The following is a 21,713-nucleotide window of genomic DNA, read 5'->3' on the forward strand; positions in this document are numbered from 1 at the left end:
TCATTCTCATGGGAGTGCAGTGCTCCGCTATCTCTGGCAGTCCCGTTAAGAAGTAATGGAGCAGCTGTGCACGTGATCGACCACTGCTCCACTTACATGGGCTCGTCAGAAGCTTGGTTCTGTGGATTGGTGAGGTTCCTGCTGTCAGACCCCCTCCCAGTGACCAGAAAGTTATCCCGTATCCTTTTGGATAGGGGATAACTTCTATACTTGAGAATACCCTTTTTCTTTTTTTAGTTTAATCAAAACAAAATTACTCTTCCACTGAAATCACTTTCGAAGAATGCTCTATTGTCTAGATATTGCTGCCACATACTTGTTGTGGCGCCCACTGGTGTTCTTTTGATTGCGTTTCAGGACATCTATTCAATGAGTCCAGCCCTGCTGGGTGGAGGCCTCATCTGTTGTGCTGATTCTTATTGTTAGGCCTCCACAACAGCAAGAATCTGCTGCCTAGATCTTGTACAGGGTTCAGATTGTGGGGCTTAGCCCCTGGGCATGTGTGACCACCACCAACGCTGGACACCTCAGATGCACATTCTGAGACTGTATGAAATGAACACCAGGGAGCGCTCTAAGAAGTTCGTAACAGCAGTATCTGTAGAGCAGTTTGATAAAGATTCCAATTGCTACATTTGTTTTGTTTGCATGGTATTTTTTTCCAAGTGGTAGTTTTATTTCTTTTTCGGGGATTAAAATGGGAAAAGTGAAAAACCTATTGCGCAGGACAATTTATGCAACTACATGAAAAATGTATGTTTATGCTATATTGTAGACTGATGATGGAGAGGACGACCTGAAGAAGGGAACGCAGCTACTAGAGATCTACGCTTTGGAAATTCAAATGTACACAGCACAGAAAAACAACAAGAAACTTAAGGCACTATATGAACAGTCGTTGCACATCAAATCCGCCATCCCTCACCCTCTTATTATGGGAGTGATCAGAGGTGAGCTGAAGACCAGGGTTCTTTGAAAATTGTGATTTATTTATCTTTAATAATGGTTCAGGGCTGCATGTTCTCATAACAGATTCTCTGGACTATTATACCAACTGGCAGAAAATATGTTGTGCCATTTGTGTAATGGTTCCCAACGAAGATTGAAGTAAATGTACAGTTATAGAGATAAGATCGCTCTGGTCATAAGTCTGACATTCTGCTCACCTATGCAACAATGATGGATCCAGCTGATAGTACAGGCAGACACATAATGGGTGTCAATCATCGAAGGATGCTCACAAATCTAATACTCATGACTGTTTTAGGCCAGGGCTACATAGAGACCTACTGTTAGAAAGTCCTAAATGTTTCCGAATGAATGGTATTTTCTGTTTCAAGTCAAATTCAATTCACTTGCCATAGACTTTTTAAAGAAAGTTACATTCAACTTAACTGCGATCTCAACTTTTTTTAATTCTTTTTGTAACAGCAAAATCACAGCTGTAATATAGTAACGTGATAGCAAGTCGTAGACAAGTTGCACAAATTATTTTTGTTCACAAAACTTGTCTGAAAATTGCTGTCGCACAACACTTTCCGTATTTTTACCTTCACCCATGAAAAGGGTTTTCTGATAAGGACAATTATCTATCCACAATGGATTACAAACTTCTGAATTGGAGGGGGGAACTTTTGTTCCCTGTAGACTTGGAGAGACACTGCTCTAGTCATTCTGTAAGGGATTGACTGAGATAGCCGAGCAGTGGTCTCTTCGGTCAGACCCCATCGACCTAGAAGGTATCACCTATCACACGGGTCTGAACATCGCTTTACTGCACACCCACATCAATTGATTTAGAGGGTTAACTCTATGTTGTGTACTTTTCAGTGAAAAGCTTATAAGAGAACTTCCTCATGACCTACTCATAACACATTGTAAAGTCTTATCTGTGTGGTAGAAGAAAGTGACTCTAAGATAAAATTGTAATCTGGGAATTATGCTGCCTATGTGTTCTATTGCACAACAGTGCAATGCATGTAATCCTGATTGCCTGTTGTGAACACCTAGAATTAGAATAGGACAGCACTAAAGAAAAGCTTAATTATGTCTGCAAAGGCATACAGGGAATGTGGCAAAACACAGACTCCTGCCTAAAGTCATCATTTACTTAAATGAATTGCAGTCAAACTCTCATTTTTCAGGACTGTGTATGGGGGTGTCCTTGTTCTTCACAAACAGCAGATTTGGGGGGGGGGAGCTAGGAAAGGTTGGGCATGACCGATAATTATACTCATAATTCATACTTGGGGATTTACCTATCTGCTGTCTTATTACAAATGCAGTAGTCTATCTTTTATCCTAAAGAATTTCTGAATTTAAAGAGGTAGTCAGGGATATTGGTTTTTTTCCTTTAACCATAGAACTGCAGCTGTAGAATATAAACTCTGCTGCACTCGCCCTCCTTGGTTCCAGCGCTGCCTCTTCGTCACTTCTAGGTCTTTGTTTGTAGGATGCATCAGCAACTTATGTGCACATAGCTGCTCAACACAGCCCGAGTTGCTGAGCTCAGTGATTGACTGCCGTGGTCACGTGTGATGGTTGGAGCTTGTAAAAAAAGATTTGGGCAACAGCAGAAAGGCAGCACTGGACTTGGGAGAGGGTGAATATAGCAGAGTTTGTTTTCTACAGCTGTAACCCTATCACTAAAAATATATAAAAATTATCCAGGTGATTTGATCTGCATTAGATGAAGATTGTGCCTAAAATGTTACATGAGTAATCTGTGTATTCTGATGCTTATCTGACTTAACCTCTAAAGCAAATCTATCCTCTGAAATGTAGTACGGGATTTATGGGATCCGTGCTGCGCCTTACCCCAGGCACACATGAAAGCTGCAATTCACCGCCATTGTGAGGACCGCAAAGTACTCCCATTGGGTCTCCTTTATTTCTGATGCTGTCATCGCTTGACTGATTAACATTTTAGCGTGTGTGTGTGTATCTATCTATCTATCTATCTATATATATATATATATATATATATATATATTTAAACCAATGGAACAAACAAACACACAGGTAATAAACCAATAAAGTCAGTCCCTGTGCCCGTAAGGAGATATTACACCATACATTAGTCCCGTACTAATGAAGTATATAAACCTATAGAAAAAGTACGACTCAGACCATAATTCTACAAAAAATGACAAATTTTATTAAGCACCTTTAAAAACACAAAAAAAGACACCGTTGATGATGGGTACCAATACAGATGGCACCATAGACCCAAGGTAAATGCATACACTATCCCTGCTGCCATAAAGTGTAACACCAAAGGTATACATATCTATTCCGCCCAGTGGCCCATTACTCAGTTCCCAAGGTGTACCCACGATATAAATTCCTATATAGCAGACTCCCTTACAAGTATACAAACCTTGTGATTACCTCAAGGTCCAATGGTGCCAGAGCCCCTACGCACGTTTCGGCTGAACCAGCCTTCTTCCGGGGGAGTGGCATCATCGGATTGCTAATCGGTTTAAATACCATGTCTATCCAATTAAATTTTATCAACATGTTCTGCGTCATATTGGCCGCCGCCTTGTTTCGGCGCATGCTCCGACCGCCACCAGAGGATCCCGAGTCCCTCACGGCGTCATCAGGAATCACCGCCCACGTCACCGCCCTTAGGCAGTCACGTGAGCGCAGGAACACGATCCAGACACCAGCGAGCAACGCAAGGTCGAATGGTGAAGGGCGCGCACGCGCACAATGGCAGACCAACAACGGAGCAGCACCAACCCACTGGGGTAAGATTGTATTAACCCTGTATGTTAAATTAAATCCCGATCTCCTTTAGTACAAGTGAACAAAAGTAGAGTGTTACAAGCACAGTGTATCTATATAAAAAGTGCATATAATAGTGCAAAAAAACTGCAAATATAAAATTACATACATCTATCATTCAAATAATTAATCCTGACATTTCATATATCAGCACAGTGTATCTATATAAAAAGTGCATATAATAGTACAAGGAAACTACAATATAAAATTACATACATCTATCATTCCAATAATTAATCCTGACATCTCATATATCAGGGAAAGAATTACAGACACAATACTTGTATTAAATCCCGATCTCCTTAGTACAAGTGAACAAAAGTAGAGTGTTACAAGCACAGTGTATCTATATAAAAAGTGCATATAATAGTGCAAAAAAACTGCAATATAAAATTACATACATCTATCATTCCAATAATTAATCCTGACATTTCATATATCAGCACAGTGTATCTATATAAAAGGTGCATATAATAGTACAAAGAAACTACAATATTAAATTATCATATCCCCTATACAGAGGAATTCGGTGTATACACATATTACAGTGATAAATTATACGCAACCATGGGTAAAGCTCGACTCTAATATAAATATACATATATACAAAGAAACATACAAAAAACGTGCATCATATAAAGAAAAGAATACCATAAAATATCAGTACATAAAAATAGTTCTATATAAAAGAGTGCAACCCAGTGATAGACTAACACCTACTAATATAATACGAATAATTAATCCCTTGTACAAAACTATTTAACACATACATATATTATAACAGTGACCAATTATATATAACCATGGATGGAGCTCAACTCAAGTGCGTATACATACATTATACAAATATAGAAATATATAAAGTGCATCATATAGAAGAGATCACTTCCACTTTCGTCCCACTGCATTCAGGGACTCATAGGGGTCAGAAGGGCATGGCGGAGGCTAGAAACTGATGATAAAGACGTATAACAATTAAAAACAGCATAAAAACAACACAGTTAAAAACAGATGAAACCACAACAAATTAAAAAATGACAGTTATATTATAAGAAGGGTGCATAGCTCAGTGTTTCATTCAATCCGTCTGGTTTAAGAGTACGTAATTCCCAAATCCAACGGGATTCTTTTTGGGCCAAAGCCTTACTGACATTGCCCCCCCGTGGATTAACGGGGATACAATCAATCCCCTTTACCTTTAAATAAGAAGGGTCACTGGCATGGAACTGCTTAAAATGCCTTGGAACACTTTTTAATAAGTCTACATTATCTTCCTCCTTTCCAGCAAGAATGTCCCTGACATGTTCCCTGATTCGTATCTTTAAAGCTCTTGTGGTTAGTCCAACATAGATTTTAGTACACGTGCAATACGCATAGTACACCACCGCAGTGATAGTGCATGCTATCGCATGTGTAATTTTGAACTCCCGTCCGTCAGATGATACAAAATCAGTTGCCGTGTCCACATTGGGGCATGCCACACATTTCCCGCATGGTTTACAACCCCATGGGGGTCTTGATTTCTGCCATTGTGAGGACCGCAAAGTACTCCCATTGGGTCTCCTTTATTTCTGATGCTGTCATCGCTTGACTGATTAACATTTTAGCGTGTGTGTGTGTGTGTGTATATATATATATATATATATATATATATATATATATATATATATATATATATATATACTAACATTCCAGAGTTTAGAAGTTTAGGGTCACTTAGAATTTTCCTTATTTTTGATAGAACAGCACAGCTTTTTCCAATGAAGCTAACATTAAATGATTCAGAAATACACTCTATACATTGTTAATGTGGTAAATGACTATTCTAGCTGCAAACGTCTGGTTTGTAATGCAATATCTTCATAGGTGTATAGAGGCCCATTTCCAACAACCATCACTCCAGTGTTCTTATGGTACTTTGTGTATGCTTACTGTGTAAGAAGGCTAATGGATGGTTAGAATACCCTTGAAAACCCATGTGCAAGTATGTTAGCACAGCTGAAAACCGTTTGGCTGATTAGAGAACCTATAAAGCTGACCTTCCTTTGAACTAGTTGAGAATCTGGAGCATTACATTTGTTGTTTCCATTAAACTCTCAAAATGGCCCGAAAAAAAGAACTTTCATGTGAAACTCGACAGTCTATGCTTGTTCTTAGAAATAAAGGCTATTTCATGCTAGAAATTACCAGGAAACTGAAGATTTCCTACAACGGTGTGTACTACTCCCTTCAGAGGAGAGCACAAACAGGCTCTAACCAGAGTAGAAAGAGAACTGGGAGGCCCCGCCCCACAACTGAAAAGGAAAAGATTAATATGGGCAAAAGAACACAGACTTTGGACAGCGGAAGATTGGAAAAAAGTGTTATGGACAGACTAATCCAAGTTTGAGGTGTTTGGATCACACAGAAGAACATTTGTGAGATGCAGAACAACTGAAAAGATGCTGGAAGAGTGCCTGACGCCATCTGTCAAGCATGGTGGAGGTAATGTGATGGTCTGGGGTTGCTTTGTTGCTGGTAAAGTGGGAAATTTGTACAAGGTAAAAGGGATTTTGAATAAGGAAGGCTATCACTCCATTTTGCAACGCCATGCCATACCCTGTGGACAGCGCTTGATTGGAGCCAATTTCATCCTACAACAGGACAATGACCCAAAGCACACCTCCAAATTATGCAAGAACTATTTAGGGAAGAAACAGGCAGCTGGTATTCTATCTGTAATGGAGAGGCCAGCGCAGTCACCAGATCTCAACCCCATTAAGCTGTTGTGGGAGCAGCTTGACCGCATGGTACGCAAAAAGTGCCCATCAAGCCAACCCAACTTGTGGGAGGGGATCCTGGAAGCATGGGGTGAAATTTCTCCAGATTACCTCAGCAAATTAACTGCTAGAATGTCAAAGGTCTGCAATGCTGTAATTGCTGCAAAGGGAGCATTCTTTGAAGAAAGCAAAGTTTGAAGGAGAAAATTTTAATTTCAAATAAAGGTTTTTTCTAACCTTGTCAATGTCTGGACTAGATTTTCAATTCATTTGGCAACTCATTAGATTAATAAAAGTATGATTTTCATTGAAAACACAGAATTGTCTGGGTGACCCTAAACTTTGGAACCATAGTGTGTGTGTGTGTGTGTGTGTGTGTGTGTGTGTGTGTGTGTGTGTGTGTGTGTGTGTGTTCAAGTTCTGTCAGTAGCTTGGAAATTACTCCAAACAGATATGAAACTGAGTGAAACTAATAGGGCAAAGCACATGAGAAGCAACATGGGTTATTAAAAGTGGTGAACTTTTCTCAAATATTTCAGTGAACAATTTATGTATTTTTGGGGGGGTCTTGATATTTTTTATTCTTTAACTGATTCCATAGTGTGTTTTTTTGTTTGTTTGTTTTTTCTTTGTGTATTGTTCCTAATTTAAATAGGTGTTGACATGAATGAATAAGGTTTTTATGTTCTGTTTCAGAATGTGGAGGGAAGATGCACCTAAGAGAAGGAGAGTTTGAGAAGGCCCACACAGATTTCTTTGAAGCATTTAAAAATTATGATGAATCTGGAAGCCCAAGAAGAACAACATGCTTGAAATACCTAGTCCTGGCAAACATGCTCATGAAGTCCGGTATAAATCCATTTGACTCTCAGGAGGTAGAACTCTTTCTATATGCTAGATGAACTTTTATATGATGTTGATATTACTTGATTATTATTTTGCTTCTTCTCCTTAGGCTAAACCTTACAAAAATGATCCTGAAATTCTAGCAATGACAAATTTAGTAAGGTAAGGTATTGCTCGTGTGTAACTCCCCATAATAATGGTAATGTGCATCAGTCCTTTGGGCCAGGCCCTATGCAAGAACCGCTAAAAATGTATCCACCATAAGTAAAGGCTACCTCGCCCTTGTAAAGACATATTAATCGAGCATGCCCAAGGCACTTGGGTAACAACAGAGCATGCTCAGATAACATGTTATCCAAGCATGTTCGCTCATTATTAATCTCAACTAAAAGCCGAGATCATAAGATCAGGAATAGAACAAACTTTATAGGACATTTCATAACTTTCCCAAATTCTTATGAAAACATTAAGGCTAGGTTCACATTGCGTTAGTGGGTGATCGCTAACGGACAGCGTTGCACGGCGAAAATGTCGCAATTAACGCCGTGCAACGGGTCCGTTAGCGCACCCATTGACAGCAATGTTGTTTCAGCCTGAAGCGCATCGCTAGCGCGTGCCTCTTTCGGCTCGCGCTAGCGATGTGCCGTTCTTTTGTGACGCGCCTCGGACGCTGCTTGCAGCGTCCGCGGCGCGCCCGAGGTCCGTTCCCCGCTCTCGCAGATCAGGGATCTGCGAGAGCGGGGACGTTAGCGCGACCCCTAAAAGCGGCCCCTACAAATACATTGCGTTAGCGCAATCCGCTAGCGCTAAACGGATTGCCCTAACGCAATGTGAACCTAGCCTTACAGCATATACTGCGCTGAACTACTGTACCCATTTATTATATATTTTACTCCACAGCCCTGATTCTAACTGTTCTTTCTTTTTATCCAGTGCCTATCAAAATAATGACATCACCGAGTTTGAGAAAATTCTGAAAACAAATCACAGCAACATCATGGATGACCCCTTTATAAGGGAGCACATTGAAGGTGAAAGTCACTCCGTATTTTGTGTAAATAGCATGCTCTACACGAGCTATTCCTATGTACAGGCTTTATTTTGAAGAAAACAGGTACACCCTACTAATGTTTATCAGTACAGATAGGACCAAACTCATCAACCAACTGTAGTGTTTAGTACTCAATAGATTTTTTTTCTGTGGGACAAAGATAAAGCTTTGTTTGAAACATAACATATTAATAGATTCTTTTTATTGCTGATTTCTGGTGTAACTGGGGGTGGTATATTAGCCCGTAATTACAGAGTGAGTGAAAATTCAGCCTCCTGCTTGCATAGCCAATTTAAGTTAATTTCAGAAGGGGATCATATGACCATTGGGTACGGAGGAAGCGTTCTTAGTAGTGATGATCAAACGTGCTCGCCACTACTCCGTACTCTCCCGAGTATCACTATGCTCGGTATACTCGGCGAGCACCAAGCATTTCTGGGATTATTCGGCGGGAGCTCGGGTCTCCACCCTGCAATTCTGGCGCTCTTTAGAGTGCCAGTGACAGTGCAGGGATTGTCAGCCATGCACTGTAATGCCGCAGCCATCTTTGTCGTGGTATTGCAGTGATTGGCTGGCCGCACAGCGTAATCAGGTCCATAAGAGACCTACACCGCCCTGCTCGCCGCATTCTGCTCCGGACTTAGCGAGTGTAGGGAGAGCTGCTGCTGAGGTAGGGTCAGAATCGTCCCGTTAGTGTAGGTCTGCAACTGTTCAGTCGACAACTCCTGAGAAACCAACAGCCCTTTTTAGGGCTAATTCGGGGGTCCCGAGATCGCAGCGCTAGGTAGGCAGGGGAGTCTATGTGCGCATATCCACATCAGTGCTAGGCCTGCAGGTATGTGCGTACATAGCTCTCACTGCATACCTCCAAAAGCTCCATTACTGTCTGCTGCTGCTTATTTAATATACAGTATATCTAGCTGCAGTTTTCATTTGCGTTTTTTGTCTTCACCTGATACCTGCTTCTTTTATTCAAAAGCAATCCATAGTCCCCTTATTTTAACATTTATTTGTTTGTTCACGCTGCCTGCTACAGCCAGGTTATTGAAATCTAAGAACGTGCAAGTCTACCTTTTTTTTTTTTTTTTTTTGTTTTTGTTCCAGACACCAGAAGTTCGTGCACTAAAAAATCTTTTTTTACTCTGTCGCCTCATTGGGGGACACAGGACCATGGGTGTTATGCTGCTGTCCACTAGGAGGCGACACTATGCATAATCTGAAAAAGATTAACCGTGGCTCCTCCTCTGCAGTATACACCCCTGGACGGCGTCAGCCTTCTCCAGTTTTTGCTTAGTGTCGCATAGGAGGCACACCTAAGATTTTTTACTCCGTTTTTTTCCGACGGATTACAGATGAAGAAAAGTGGGTCTCCTGTGAGACTCCCGGCATGGCTCCTTCCTCGGCCCCCTATTACGTGGTGCCCGGTTGAAGTCGAGATGGCTATTTTTCCCATGTCGCTCCTTCCCCAGTCCCTCGGGTGCTGGTTCGAAGTCGAGACTCCCCCTCCTTCCCCAATTCCTTTTGGTTTCTGGGTTGAGGTTGAGGCGAGGATAAAGGCCCCTGAAGGTGACAACAGCACCCTCCCTAATCTCCCTCTGGGGGCATTAGGTTGAGACGCCTCAGATAGGGCCTGTACAGGCAGCACTCTGCAGCTCCCAGCAATGGGCCAGCACACTGCGCCTGCATCCAGGGACCCCAGCCCAGCTGCGGGCTCCTGTCGGGGCCGGGGGGAGTGCAGGCAGGCAGGCATGGCACAATACAGACACAGGGCTCCCTGCGCCCCATCTCTGCGGCAGCATCAGCTCCATACTGCCTCAGGGGGACCCCTCACAGGGCCCCCCTCCCGCTTACAGCCCCACCGCTATCCTGCCTTTAAATCCTGGGGGGTCCGGTTCAGATCCGACTCCCCCCCCCCCCCCCCCCCCCGGACTTCCACGCCGGCCTGGAGCCCTTCTGGGCATCTGGCATCTAATTTAGGCCCCGGCTTCGGCCTAGCTTTAGCTGCCGCCTCCTCTCCGGCCCGCCCCCCGGATGACAAATATGACACTCTACAGTGTCATAAAGGGGGTGGATCGAGACAGAAAGGACGCGTTTTTACACAGCTTTGCCTCCTTTTTTCTCAACTCTCCGTCCCCTTCTCCCCCTGCCTCTTCTCCTCGGCGGCCATTTCTACTGCAGCAAGGATTAACCCTGCATCTCCCGGTCAGCAGGACCAGGCCAGCCAGTCTCCGGGGGGCACAAGACTGGATCTTCGGCACTGGACCTAGGGGCATACTGGTGGGGTAAGATCACAGCTGGGTTGTTTTACTCGGCTGTGAATCCATATTACCTATAAGGCTCCCCTATAGGTTTCTCTACCCCTGTAAGGTCATTTGCATAGCAGCCCTTCTGCACCCTGTTCACTATGCCGGGCTCAAGGTCCAAGAGAACCAGGCAGGACTGCTAATATGCATTCTGTACAGCCTGCTGGACCGCTCTCCCCAGTGGCAGCACGTAACGCGCTGCCAGGACTGCATCCAGACTACTGCGTCAGAGCCCCAAGAAGCCCCTGCCAATGCCTCGGTGTCTAATGCCACACTGGAATGGGTCACTCAGAGGTCGCAATCTATGATGCAGTCTATAGATAACTAAACCTCCACTTTGCTTCAGGCTCTGCAGAGTCATGCCTCGGCTATGACCGCTACCCAGCAAAGGGAGAGCTTGACTCAGGAACAGAACTACCTGGCACATCCACGTCTAGGTCAGGACGCAAGCGGACCCATAGGTCAAGTCCATCTGCGTCATCCCATAGCACACGGTCATCCCCTTCTAGGGAGAGACACCGTAGTTCCTAGTCATCTAGACCATCCCCTTCCAGGGGCAGACAATGCAGATCTCCACAGTCCCCGATCAGAGAAGGCCTCCTACCCAGCTCACCCAGCAGGGGACGCCTCAGTGATACACAGGATTCGGAACGCATCTGTGACTCCGACTCAGACAGGAAAATGGAGGGGTCCCTGATCCCAATCCCCCCCTAGCAATACAGGGCTAGTCGAGGACATAATCTCTTCCATCCATCGGGTGCTGGACATTTCTAATCTGCCACCAGAGGATTTCCTTTGAAGGACCTCTGAAGCCGCCTAAGGTTTTCTCTAACCACCCAGAGTTTAAAGCGATCCTTATAGAGCAGCTCTCACAGCCTGAGATAAAAAATTCGCTAATCGCAAATATCTGGACGCAAGGTACCCTTTCCCACAGAAGGACACCAAGGAATGGACAGATCCACCCGAAGTGGACCCCCCAGTCTCTAGACTAGCAGCACAGACTCTCCTTTCACTGTCAGATAGCTCAACCCTCAGGGACGCAGCAGACCGGCAGTTAGAACGCATGGCTCGTTCAATTTTCGAGGGTGCAGGGGCCTCCCTGGCTCCCGCGTTCGCTTCAGTTTGGGCTGCCAAGGCCATACTGGCTTGGGCCAAAAATTTAAAAGTTGGCCTCCAAGCATCTGCTCCTGAGCTGTCGGACCAAGCGGTTCAAATAGCAGTTGTAGCAGATTACATGCTTCATGCAGCTCTGTATTCAGCAAGGGGCGTAGCGGGGATAGCATCAAATGCCATCACGATTCGCCGTATCCTCTTGCTGCGGAATGGGAAGCGGATGCAGCCTCAAAGAAGTCCCTCACGCACCTCCCGTATCTCAGTGGGTGACCTTTCGGTGAAAAGTTGGACACAATGATATCCAACGCCACCGGGGGGGAAGAGTACCTCTCTCCCTCAACTGAAACCTATACGCACTTACAAGAAGTGTAACAAAACCGATTCCGATCCTTTCGGAATTCCTCGGGCTGGTCCGTCTCGCGTCCAACACAAAATCGTAACCGTTCCCCACACAGGGACAACTCATGGTCGATGCACAGGTCGGACAAGACCTGGCAGTTAAAAGCAGGCCAGTCAAAGCCCAAAGGAGGTAAACCTCAGATTTTTTCCTCCTCATGACTCACGGACCCCGGAAGACATCCCACCCATCGGCCAACTCTGCTCTTCCAGCAAGTCTGGATGCCTACAACAGAAGACAGGTGGGTCAGGGAACTAGTGTCTTCCGGATACAAGATAGTGTTCAACCTCCAACCCACCGAACCGAGTCTTCCTCTCTGTTTCCCCAAAACCGCCAGCCAAGGCTCGTGCCTTCCACTAAGCGGTTCCCTCGCTTCTTCAAGCAGGAGTCACCGTACCGGTTCCCACGGCCGGGCGCTTCCGAGGGTTCTACTCCAATCTATTCGTAGTCCCCAGGAAAGGAGGCAGCATACGGCCCATACTGGACCTAAAACAACTCAACAAATATGTACGGGTTTGTCACTTCCGCTGGAGCCCCTTTGGTCCATCATTGCGTCCATGGAGAAGGGAGAATATCTCGCCTTGATAGAAATACAAGACTCATACCTGCATATACCTATTGCACCTGCTCGTCAGAGTTTTTCTCAGGTTCGCAATCGACCAGGACCACTACCAGTTCGTGGCTCTTCCGTTCGGACCCGCCACGGCTCCCAGAGTGTTTACCAAGGTCATGGCAGCCACCATGGACGTCCTGCACTCCAGAAGCATAGTAGTCGTTGCATACCTGGACGATCTACTCATCAAGGCTCCTACCTTCAAGGACTGCGAGCTCAGCGTCTCAATCACAATTGACACTGAGTCGCATGGGCTGGTTAGTCAACCTACAAAGGTCATCACCAACCTTGAGTCTGTCTCTGACCTTCCTGGGAATGCTATACAACACCTCCAGGGGTCTAGTGCTCTTTCCCAGGCACAAGGCACTGGCTCTCCGCCTAGGAGTTCGCATCCTCTTCCGCAAACCCCCCCTCGATCTCTCCGGTTTGCCATGAGTCCTCGGCAGGATGGGGGCAGCAATAGAAGCGGTCCCAATTTGGCCCAGTTTCACCTCAGGCCTCTCCAACTAGCCATTCTCATGTCCTGGGACAGGAACCCCTTTCTCTCTCGACAGGGAGTTCCGGCTAACGTCGTCAACCAAGAGGTCCCTGCACTGGTGGCTCAAGCCAACCTCGCTAGCAAAGGGGAAATCCTTTCTCACAGGTCAGTGGAAGGTTCTGACCACCGATGTGAGCCTGATGGGTTGGGGTGCAGTGCACCTACACCACAGGGCACAGGGCAAGTGGTCCCCAGTGGAAGCGACCATACCCATCAACATCCTGGGAATTCGTGCCATCCTCCTGGCATTGAGGGCGTTCCATCACTTACTGGCAGCCTCTCACATCAGAATACAATCGGACAATGCCACCACTGTGGCATATGTGAATCACCAAGGGGGGACCCGCAGTACCCAGGCGATGCGAGAAGTGTCACACATCCTCCATTGGGTGGAGGACACAGGCTCGTTTTCTCTCAGCAGTCCACATTCCGGGTGTGGACAACTGGGAAGCAGACTTCCTCAGACGACAAGGAATAGATTCGGGAGAGTGGTCTCTCATCCCGAAATTTTTTCATCAGATCTGCCATCGCTGGGTGACCCCAGATGTGGACCTAATGGCATCCCACTTCAATGCCAAGGTCTCCAACTTCATGGCCAGAACACACGATCCGCGGTCGCTCGGAGCAGACGCTCTGGTTCAGGACTGGACCCAGTTCCAGCCTCTACATTTTTCCACCTCTCCCCCTGTTATCCAGAGTGGTGAGGAAGATCAAGCAAGATGGAGTTTCAACCATCTTAATCGCAGCGGTCTGGCCCAGACGTACATGGTACGCCGACGTCGTACAACTTTCAGAAGACGCCCCCTGGCGCCTCCCCGACCGCCCAGATATCCTATCACAAGGCCCGTTCTACCACCAGAACTCAGGGGCTCTCAATTTGACGGCATGGCCCTTGAAACCTGGGTTCTAACCCAGGCAGGGCTCTCAACGGACGTCATTAGGACCATGATCAGGGCACGGAAGCCAGCCTCTGCCAAGATCTATGACCGTACCTGGAAAGTTCTCTTTACCTGGTGCGAAACTCGCGGCCAGACCCCATTCCCTTCTTCCCTCCCCGAACTACCTGTTTTTTTTTTTTTTTTCTCCAATCGGGTCTGGAGACCAGGCTGTCCCCAGGTTCGCCTAAGAGCCAGATGTCAGCCCTCTCAGTGCTTTTTTTTCAAAGGCGCATTGCTACCAAGCTGCGAGTAAGGACTTTTCTTCAGGGGGTTTCCCGATTGGTTCCCCCATACAGACGACCACTAGAAACGTGGGACCTCAACCTGGTACTGACAGTATTGCAGGAACCTACCTTCGAACCCCTTTAGGAGGTCCCGCTCTGCCTTCTCTCCCAGAAGGTGTTTTTTTCCTGGTGGCAATCACCTCACTACGCAGGGTGTCTGAACTGACAGCACTTTCCTGCAGATGGCCCTTCCTGGTTTTTCACCAGGACAAGGTAGTTCTCCGTACGGTCCCATCCTTCCTTCCGAAGGTTGTGTCCAATTTCCACCTCAATGAGGACATTTCTCTGCCTTCCCTTTGTCCGGTCCCGGTTCATAGAGTGGAGAGGGCTCTGCATGCGCTTGACCTTGTCAGGGCATTGCGTATATATGTGTCTAGGACTGCGTCCTTCCGGAGGGCTGATCCCTTTTCCTTCTTCCGGAAGGCGGCCGCAAGGGTCTCCCAGCTTCCAAAGCTACCCTTGCTAGGAAGATCACATTCACCATACAAGAGGCCTACCGCCTTAAGAATTCTCCTCTTCCAGCCGGTATTACGGCACAGTCTACACTGGCAGTAGGGGCCTCCTGGGCCATTCGGCTCCAGGCTTCGGCACAACAAGTGTGTAAGGCGGCCATTTGGACTAGCCCACACTCGTTTACTAAACACTACAGGGTTCATACCCAGTCCTCATCGGAAGCGAGCCTGGGTAGATGTGTTCTGCAGGCGGCGGTGCCCCAAGTATAGGGGCCTGTCTGCACAATATTCATCTATTGCTTCCCACCCAGGGACTGCTTTGGGACGTCCCATGGTTCTGTGTCCCCCCAATGTGGCGACAGAGTAAAGGAGATTTTTGTGTACTCACCGTAAAATCTCTTTCTCTTAGCCTCTAATTGGGGGACACAGCTCCCACCCTGTTGCCCTTTTCGGGCCGTTGTTACTGTTGAGTTCTCATATTGTTCTTTGAGATCGTACATAGTGGCCTTCTTATAGGCATGTCTATGTCATTCATGTTACGTTCCTCCTGCTTTTGCACAAAACTGGAGAAGGCTGACGCCGTCCAGGGGTGTATACTGCAGAGGAGGAGGCACGGTTAATCTTTTTCAGATTATGCATAGTGTCGCCTCCTAGTGGACAGCAGCATAACACCCATGGTCCTGTGTCCCCCAGTTAGAGGTTAAGAGAAAGAGATTTTACGGTGACTACACAAAAATCTCCCTTTTTTTTTTTTTTTTTTTGTTGTGTCATAGCCACCTAGTTAACACAATTCAGTTGTGCCAAAAAAAAATCAAGGCCACATTTACATCAGTCTGTTATCTGAGGCTGACGGTGTATCGGTGGTGGAAAAATCGTAGCTTCGCAGGCATAAGTTTCATAGTTCTGTCTGCTAGCCTTGTTCCACTCTTTTTTTTTTTTTTTTTTCTTTTATTAATTCTCCAACCTCCCCAAAAAAATGTATACAGTCTGGTATGTCACGCTGAGGCCTGTTGTATCTGTGGTGGAAAAATCGTAGCTTCGCAGGCATAAGTTCCATAGTTCTGTTTGCTAGCCTTGTTCCACTTTAAAAAAAAAAAATTATCCAAGAACCCCAAAAAAAATGTATACAGTCTGTTATGTCAGGCTGAGGCCTGGTGTATTGGTGGTGGAAAAATCGTAGATTCACAGGCATAAGTTTCATAGTTCTGTCTGCTAGCGTTGTTGTACTTCTTTTTAGTTTTTGGCCAAATTTCACATACAAGAGAAAAAAACATTATACAGTCTGTTATCTGTGGCTGCGGCCTGGTGTATCGGTGGTGGAAAAATCATAGTTTCGCAGGCATACGTATCATAGTTCTGTATGCTAGCCTTGGTCTCCTTTTTTTTTTTTTCAAAAATTCACCCAAAAAAAAAATATATTTTATACAGTCTGTTATGTCCGGCTGAGGCCTGGTGTATCTGTGGTGGAAAAATCGTAGCTGTGAAGGCATACTGGTCAGATATAATTTTGCTCCAAATAAATACATTTGTGTTGAGCTTTTGAAATAGTTCAGTAGTCCATTTAAAATGGGCAAGGGACGGGGAAGTGGACGTGATTCTAATGGTGCATGCAGAGGATGAGGCCTTGGCCAAGCTGAAAGTGGGCCACAACAAAGACCCACATCTTCTCGTTCGACATTCCTGTCCCAGTTTCTGGGGGATCGCAGCACACCACTATTGAAGCCAGAGCAGTGTGAAACGGTTGTTGGTTGGATAGCGGACAATGCTTCCAGTCACTTCGCCGCCGCCACCACCACCACCATGTCTTCCACACGGTCAAGTCTGAGTAGCCGTGAGTGTGGACCGGATATTCCTCACCCTGATCCTCCTTCCTCCCACCATGCCGAGTGCCCTGAGACAACTGATCCCACACTTGGACACTCTGAAGAGCTGTTCAGTTTTCCCTTTCAAGATTCCGGCCTCTCGGCCGGTCAACTTGAAGTGGGGCCAGATGAGATCGCATGTAGCGATGCCCAAAGCTTTGACCAGCCATGGTCACACGAAGGCGATGGTGGGAAAGTGTCACAAGAGGTGGACGATGATGAGACACAATTGCCAGAAAGTCAGGAGGCGGAGCAAGGTGCGGATGTGGAAGACGAGGTGGTGGATGACATAGTGACTGACCCAACCTTGCAGGAGGACATGCAGAGCGAGGACAGCAGCACACATGGGGAAGGAGGCATATCACCCCAACAGACAGGAAGAAGCAGTGTTATGGCCACAGACAGAAGGCGTGCATCCGTTCCCCGTAACACCAACATGAGGGAAGTTGCCATTCCAACTGTTAGATCTTCCCGAGTCTGGTTATTTTTTAAAGACTCTGCCGATAACCCCAAACAGGCGATATGCAGCACCTGCCATGCCCGCGTCAGCAGGAGTAGCAAATCTACCAGCTTAACCACCACCAGCATGATCAGGCACATGGCGGCAAAGCACTCGACTTTGTGGGCCGAACCCCAGGCTCCAGGAACACTGTCTGCAGGTGACACCACTGCTTCTTCCACTGTTTTGCCTAGAAGCCAATCCCCAGTCCACCGTGCATGTGAAGATGCATCTAGCCCTGCACCTGTTATTGCCCATAGTCAAGCAGCACCATCATCAAGCACGTCCTTGTCCCCGCACAGCCTTCAGTTGTCTAAACCCCAGTCATTGGAACTCAAGCGGAAATACCCAGCCAACGCCCCACAGGCCACAGTACTAAATTCTAACATTTCTCTTCTGCTTGCGCTCAAAATGTTCCCTTTTAGGCTCGTTGAGACGGAAGCTTTCCGCAACCTTATGGCGGTGGCCGTCCCAAGATACTCGGTCCCCAGTCGCCACTATTTCTTCCGTGTGCCGTACTAGAATTACACCAGCATGTGTCCCACAACATTACCTGTGCTCTCAACAATGCCTGTTACTGGGAAAGTCCACCTATCCACTGACACATGGACAAGTGCTTGTGGGCAGGGACGGTACATCTCACTGACGGCACACTGGGTTAACATAGTGGAAGCCGGGACCCAGTCGGACCTTGGGATGGAACACATCCTCCCCACGCCGAGGATTGCGGGCCCTACGTCAATCAGGGTTCTCCCACAGTCTACAGCTCCTGCAACCACCTCCTCCTCCTCTTCAGCCTCCATCTCTGAAATCAACACATCAGTCAGAAGCTGGAAGCACTGCAGCACTGCCTCAGCCAAGAGGCAACAGGCTGTGCTGAAGCTAATCTGCATAGGTGACCGCACAATGCAGAAGAGTTGTGGACAGCAGTGAAAGAGCAGTCAGATATTTAGATGACACCGCTGAACCTACAGCCAGGCATGGTCTTGTGTGACAATGGCCGGAACCTGGTGGCCGCTCTGAGGCAAGGTGAGGTCACACACGTACCTTGCCTGGCCCATGTGCTTAACCTCGTGGTTCAACGTCTTTTCAAAAGCTACCCGTAGCTGTCGGATCTGCTAGCGAAAGTATGCAGTCTGTCTGCCCATTTTAGAAAGTCAGCTACAGCTTCTGCCGCCCTTGCCGTGCTTTAGCAGCGTTTGCAGCTTCCAGCTCACCAACTGGTGTGTGATGTCCCCACGCGATGGAACTCTACGCTGCATATGTTGGAAAGGATTTGTGAGCAGAAGAGGGCAGTTGTTGACTATCGACAAGGCCGTCGATATTCAGTTCAGACTCCACACATAAGACCTCAGGAGTGGACATGGATGTCAGACATATGTACCATCCTACAAAACTTTGAGGACTGAACCAAGATGGTAAGCGGTGATGACGCCATAATTAGCGTCACCAACACGCTTCTCAGCATTCTGAAAACCTCTCTGCTCACAATTAAAGAGGATGCATTACAGGCAGAGCACGAGGACATGGACCAACCATACTGGGGGATTACACTCAGCCCAGCCTCATGTCTTCCCAACGTGGATTGGTAGGCAATGAGAAGGAAGAACAGGAGCTACTTGTGAGATTCATTACTGGTTAGTGACACTTCTAGACCCACGCTACAAGGAGAACTTTCAATCTCTTCTGCCAGAGGCAGAGAGGTGTACTAAAATGTTGCAGTACCAGAGGGCCCTTGTAGCGGAATTACTTAGAAAATTCCCATGTGAGAACACTGGCAGCAGACATCAGAGTTTGTTGTACAACCAAGGAGTCCAAACGAGAGAGACAAAAGTACAATCCAGCTCAGGCAGGGGAACAATGGCAAAGTACTGGGACAGTTTTCTCAGACCCTCCCATCGTGCCGGCACAGAGGCAAGGGGTGCTGTCACAAGAAGTGCAATGTTTGGGAAGATGCTGAGGGAGTACCTTGCAGATTGTACAAAAGTCCCCCGTGATTCCTCTGTGCCTTTTAATTATTGGGTATCCAAGCTGAACACGTGGCATGAACTGGCTCTCTACGCCTTGGAGGTCGTGGCTTGCCTTTATGCTAGCGTTCTGTCCGAGCGGGTTTTTAGTGCCGCTGGTGGAATTATAACAGATAAGCGCATCCGCCTGTCAACTGAAAATGCTGACGGGCTGACTCTTATAAAATTGAACAAGGGCTGGATTGGGCAAGATTTCTGTACACCACCAAGTGAAAACAGCGAAACATAAACTGTAATACAGGCATGTCAAACACGCGTCCCGAGGGCCGCATGCGGCCCTTCACAGGCATATCTGCGGCCCTCACAAAAGTCTCAAACTTTGTCTCTAAACACAAAGTTTGAGACTTTTGTGCGGGCCGCAGATGCTCAAAACTTCACGATCAGCACTTCCGGGTCGTCATTCATTGGCCCATATCCCTGCATATGACCTGCTTACGTAATCAGCAGCCGACCAACTAGCTCCGTGTCAATCCATGACGCGTGTACTTTGGTCGGCTGCTGATCACGTAAGCAGGTCATATGCAGGGATATGGGCCAATGAATGACGACCCGGAAGTGCTGATCGTGAGTTTTGTACATCTGCGGCTCGCGTGGCTGCTGATCACCTAAGTCAGTTTTGTTGTGAGCAGAGGAAGAGTTGTGGCTGAGAGTGACTGGGATACTGTGACCGTGCTGAGGAAGAAGGGACCCACTGCCGCACAGGCAAAGTCCAAGCAAGTGAGTGGCCCTCCTGTATGTAACCATTAAAAACTAAAGAGAGGGGTGAGCACTCAGATTATAAATAATTGTGATGCAAATGGAGAGCTGTTACTCTATGAACTGGTGGAACATCATCTGTATGTAACCTGCCATTGGTGCTGTTAGCGTAGCTACTGGGGGGCAGAGGGGGCCGTCGCCCCGGGCCCTGTCACATGAAGGGGCCCACCGGGAGCCAGGGCAGGGCCACTTCTGTGACGAGGCAGAACACCGCATAGGAGCAGAGCAGTATAATGTCTGCTCCCGTCTGACGGAGACTCTGCACGCTGCTAGCACAGTGGCCGGCTGCAGAGTCTCCCTCCTGCAGTGAATGGTTTCGCCCCTCTGACCTGATCATGAAGCTTTTCCCGCTGCAGTTTTCTTCACTCTGTGCACGCTGGGATTGGCTCAGGCACGCTGGGTCCTAGTGCCCACCTTGCATTTCACTCACACTTCCTGGTCCTGCCTGCAGTGCAAACGTTATCAGTAAGTGCTGGGGATGGAACATTTTAGGTTTATTAAATTCAGGTATGTCACTGAGACCGTTGGGGTATTGTGGGGGCTGAAAGTGAGTGAGGGGGGACAGGGTACTGAGGGGTGAATGTGAGACCATTTGGTGGTTGTGAGGGCAGAAGGTGGGTGAGGTGGGACAGGGCACTGAGTGGGTGGATGTGAGTTGATGGGGGTATTGGGACTGAAGTGGGGGAGGGGGGACATGTCACTGGGGGCTGAATATTATAATGTTTAGTTCTGATATTATATGTGATCCATCACATAATATTTGCTGTCTGGGGAGGCTGGAGATGGGGGGGTAGGGGGCCTGTGATACGTACCACCTGGGTCTTTTATGAGTATTAGTATAAGGAGCCCCCATACAGTAACCAAGAGCTGCATCACATTTACAGCACCACTCCAGCATTGTTTTTTATTTCATTGCTGGAGCGGTGCTGAAAATCCGCGTCCCCTGCCCTCTGTCTGATACTCACCTTCTGGTGTTTTCATCTGTTTTAGTCTCCGCTCGGCTCCGTCTCCTGCAGTTTGTGACCTGTCCGAGGCTCCAGTGTTTCATGGAACAGCGCAGAGGTCACTAATCAATGTGAGTCTATGGGAGCCTCGTTCTGGCCTCTCTCTCACTGTCAGGCTGTGTGCACACGGTGCGGATTGGCCGCTGCGGATTCGCAGCAGTTTTCCGTCTGGTTTACTACAAGACCTGGCTTTTGCTGTGGATATAACTGCACATTTAACTGATCTTAATCTGAAATTACAAGGTAAAAACAAACTCATCACTAATCTGTATGATGATATCAAGTGCTTCCTTGCAAAACTAAGCTTATGGAAGTCGCAGTTGTCAAATGAAAATTTAGTTCATTTTCCTACGTGCAGAGAGTTAAAAAACACAGCTAATACTGAGTCTGTACTTATCTTTGCTAAGTATGACAGTCATCTGAAGCTATTGTCAAAGGAATTCCAGGAAAGATTTTGTGATTTCTCATCTTTTGAACATCAG

The 21,713-nt window shown here is 46.9% G+C and overlaps 1 protein-coding gene across 2 annotated transcripts in view; it reads left to right on the plus strand.

The window, feature by feature from the left end:
- COPS2 (COP9 signalosome subunit 2) overlaps positions 1-21,713 on the plus strand; it is a 115,043-nt gene that overhangs the window by 73,465 nt on the left and 19,865 nt on the right. For both annotated transcript variants that reach the window (XM_077263714.1, XM_077263715.1), the window contains exons 7-10: positions 776-950; positions 7,245-7,423; positions 7,504-7,556; positions 8,328-8,425. In XM_077263714.1, the coding sequence (XP_077119829.1) occupies positions 776-950; positions 7,245-7,423; positions 7,504-7,556; positions 8,328-8,425 (505 nt within the window). The remainder of the gene's footprint in view (positions 1-775; positions 951-7,244; positions 7,424-7,503; positions 7,557-8,327; positions 8,426-21,713) is intronic.

Source organism: Ranitomeya variabilis, chromosome 5, assembly GCF_051348905.1.
Source record: "Ranitomeya variabilis isolate aRanVar5 chromosome 5, aRanVar5.hap1, whole genome shotgun sequence".
Taxonomy (NCBI): Eukaryota; Metazoa; Chordata; class Amphibia; order Anura; family Dendrobatidae; genus Ranitomeya; species Ranitomeya variabilis.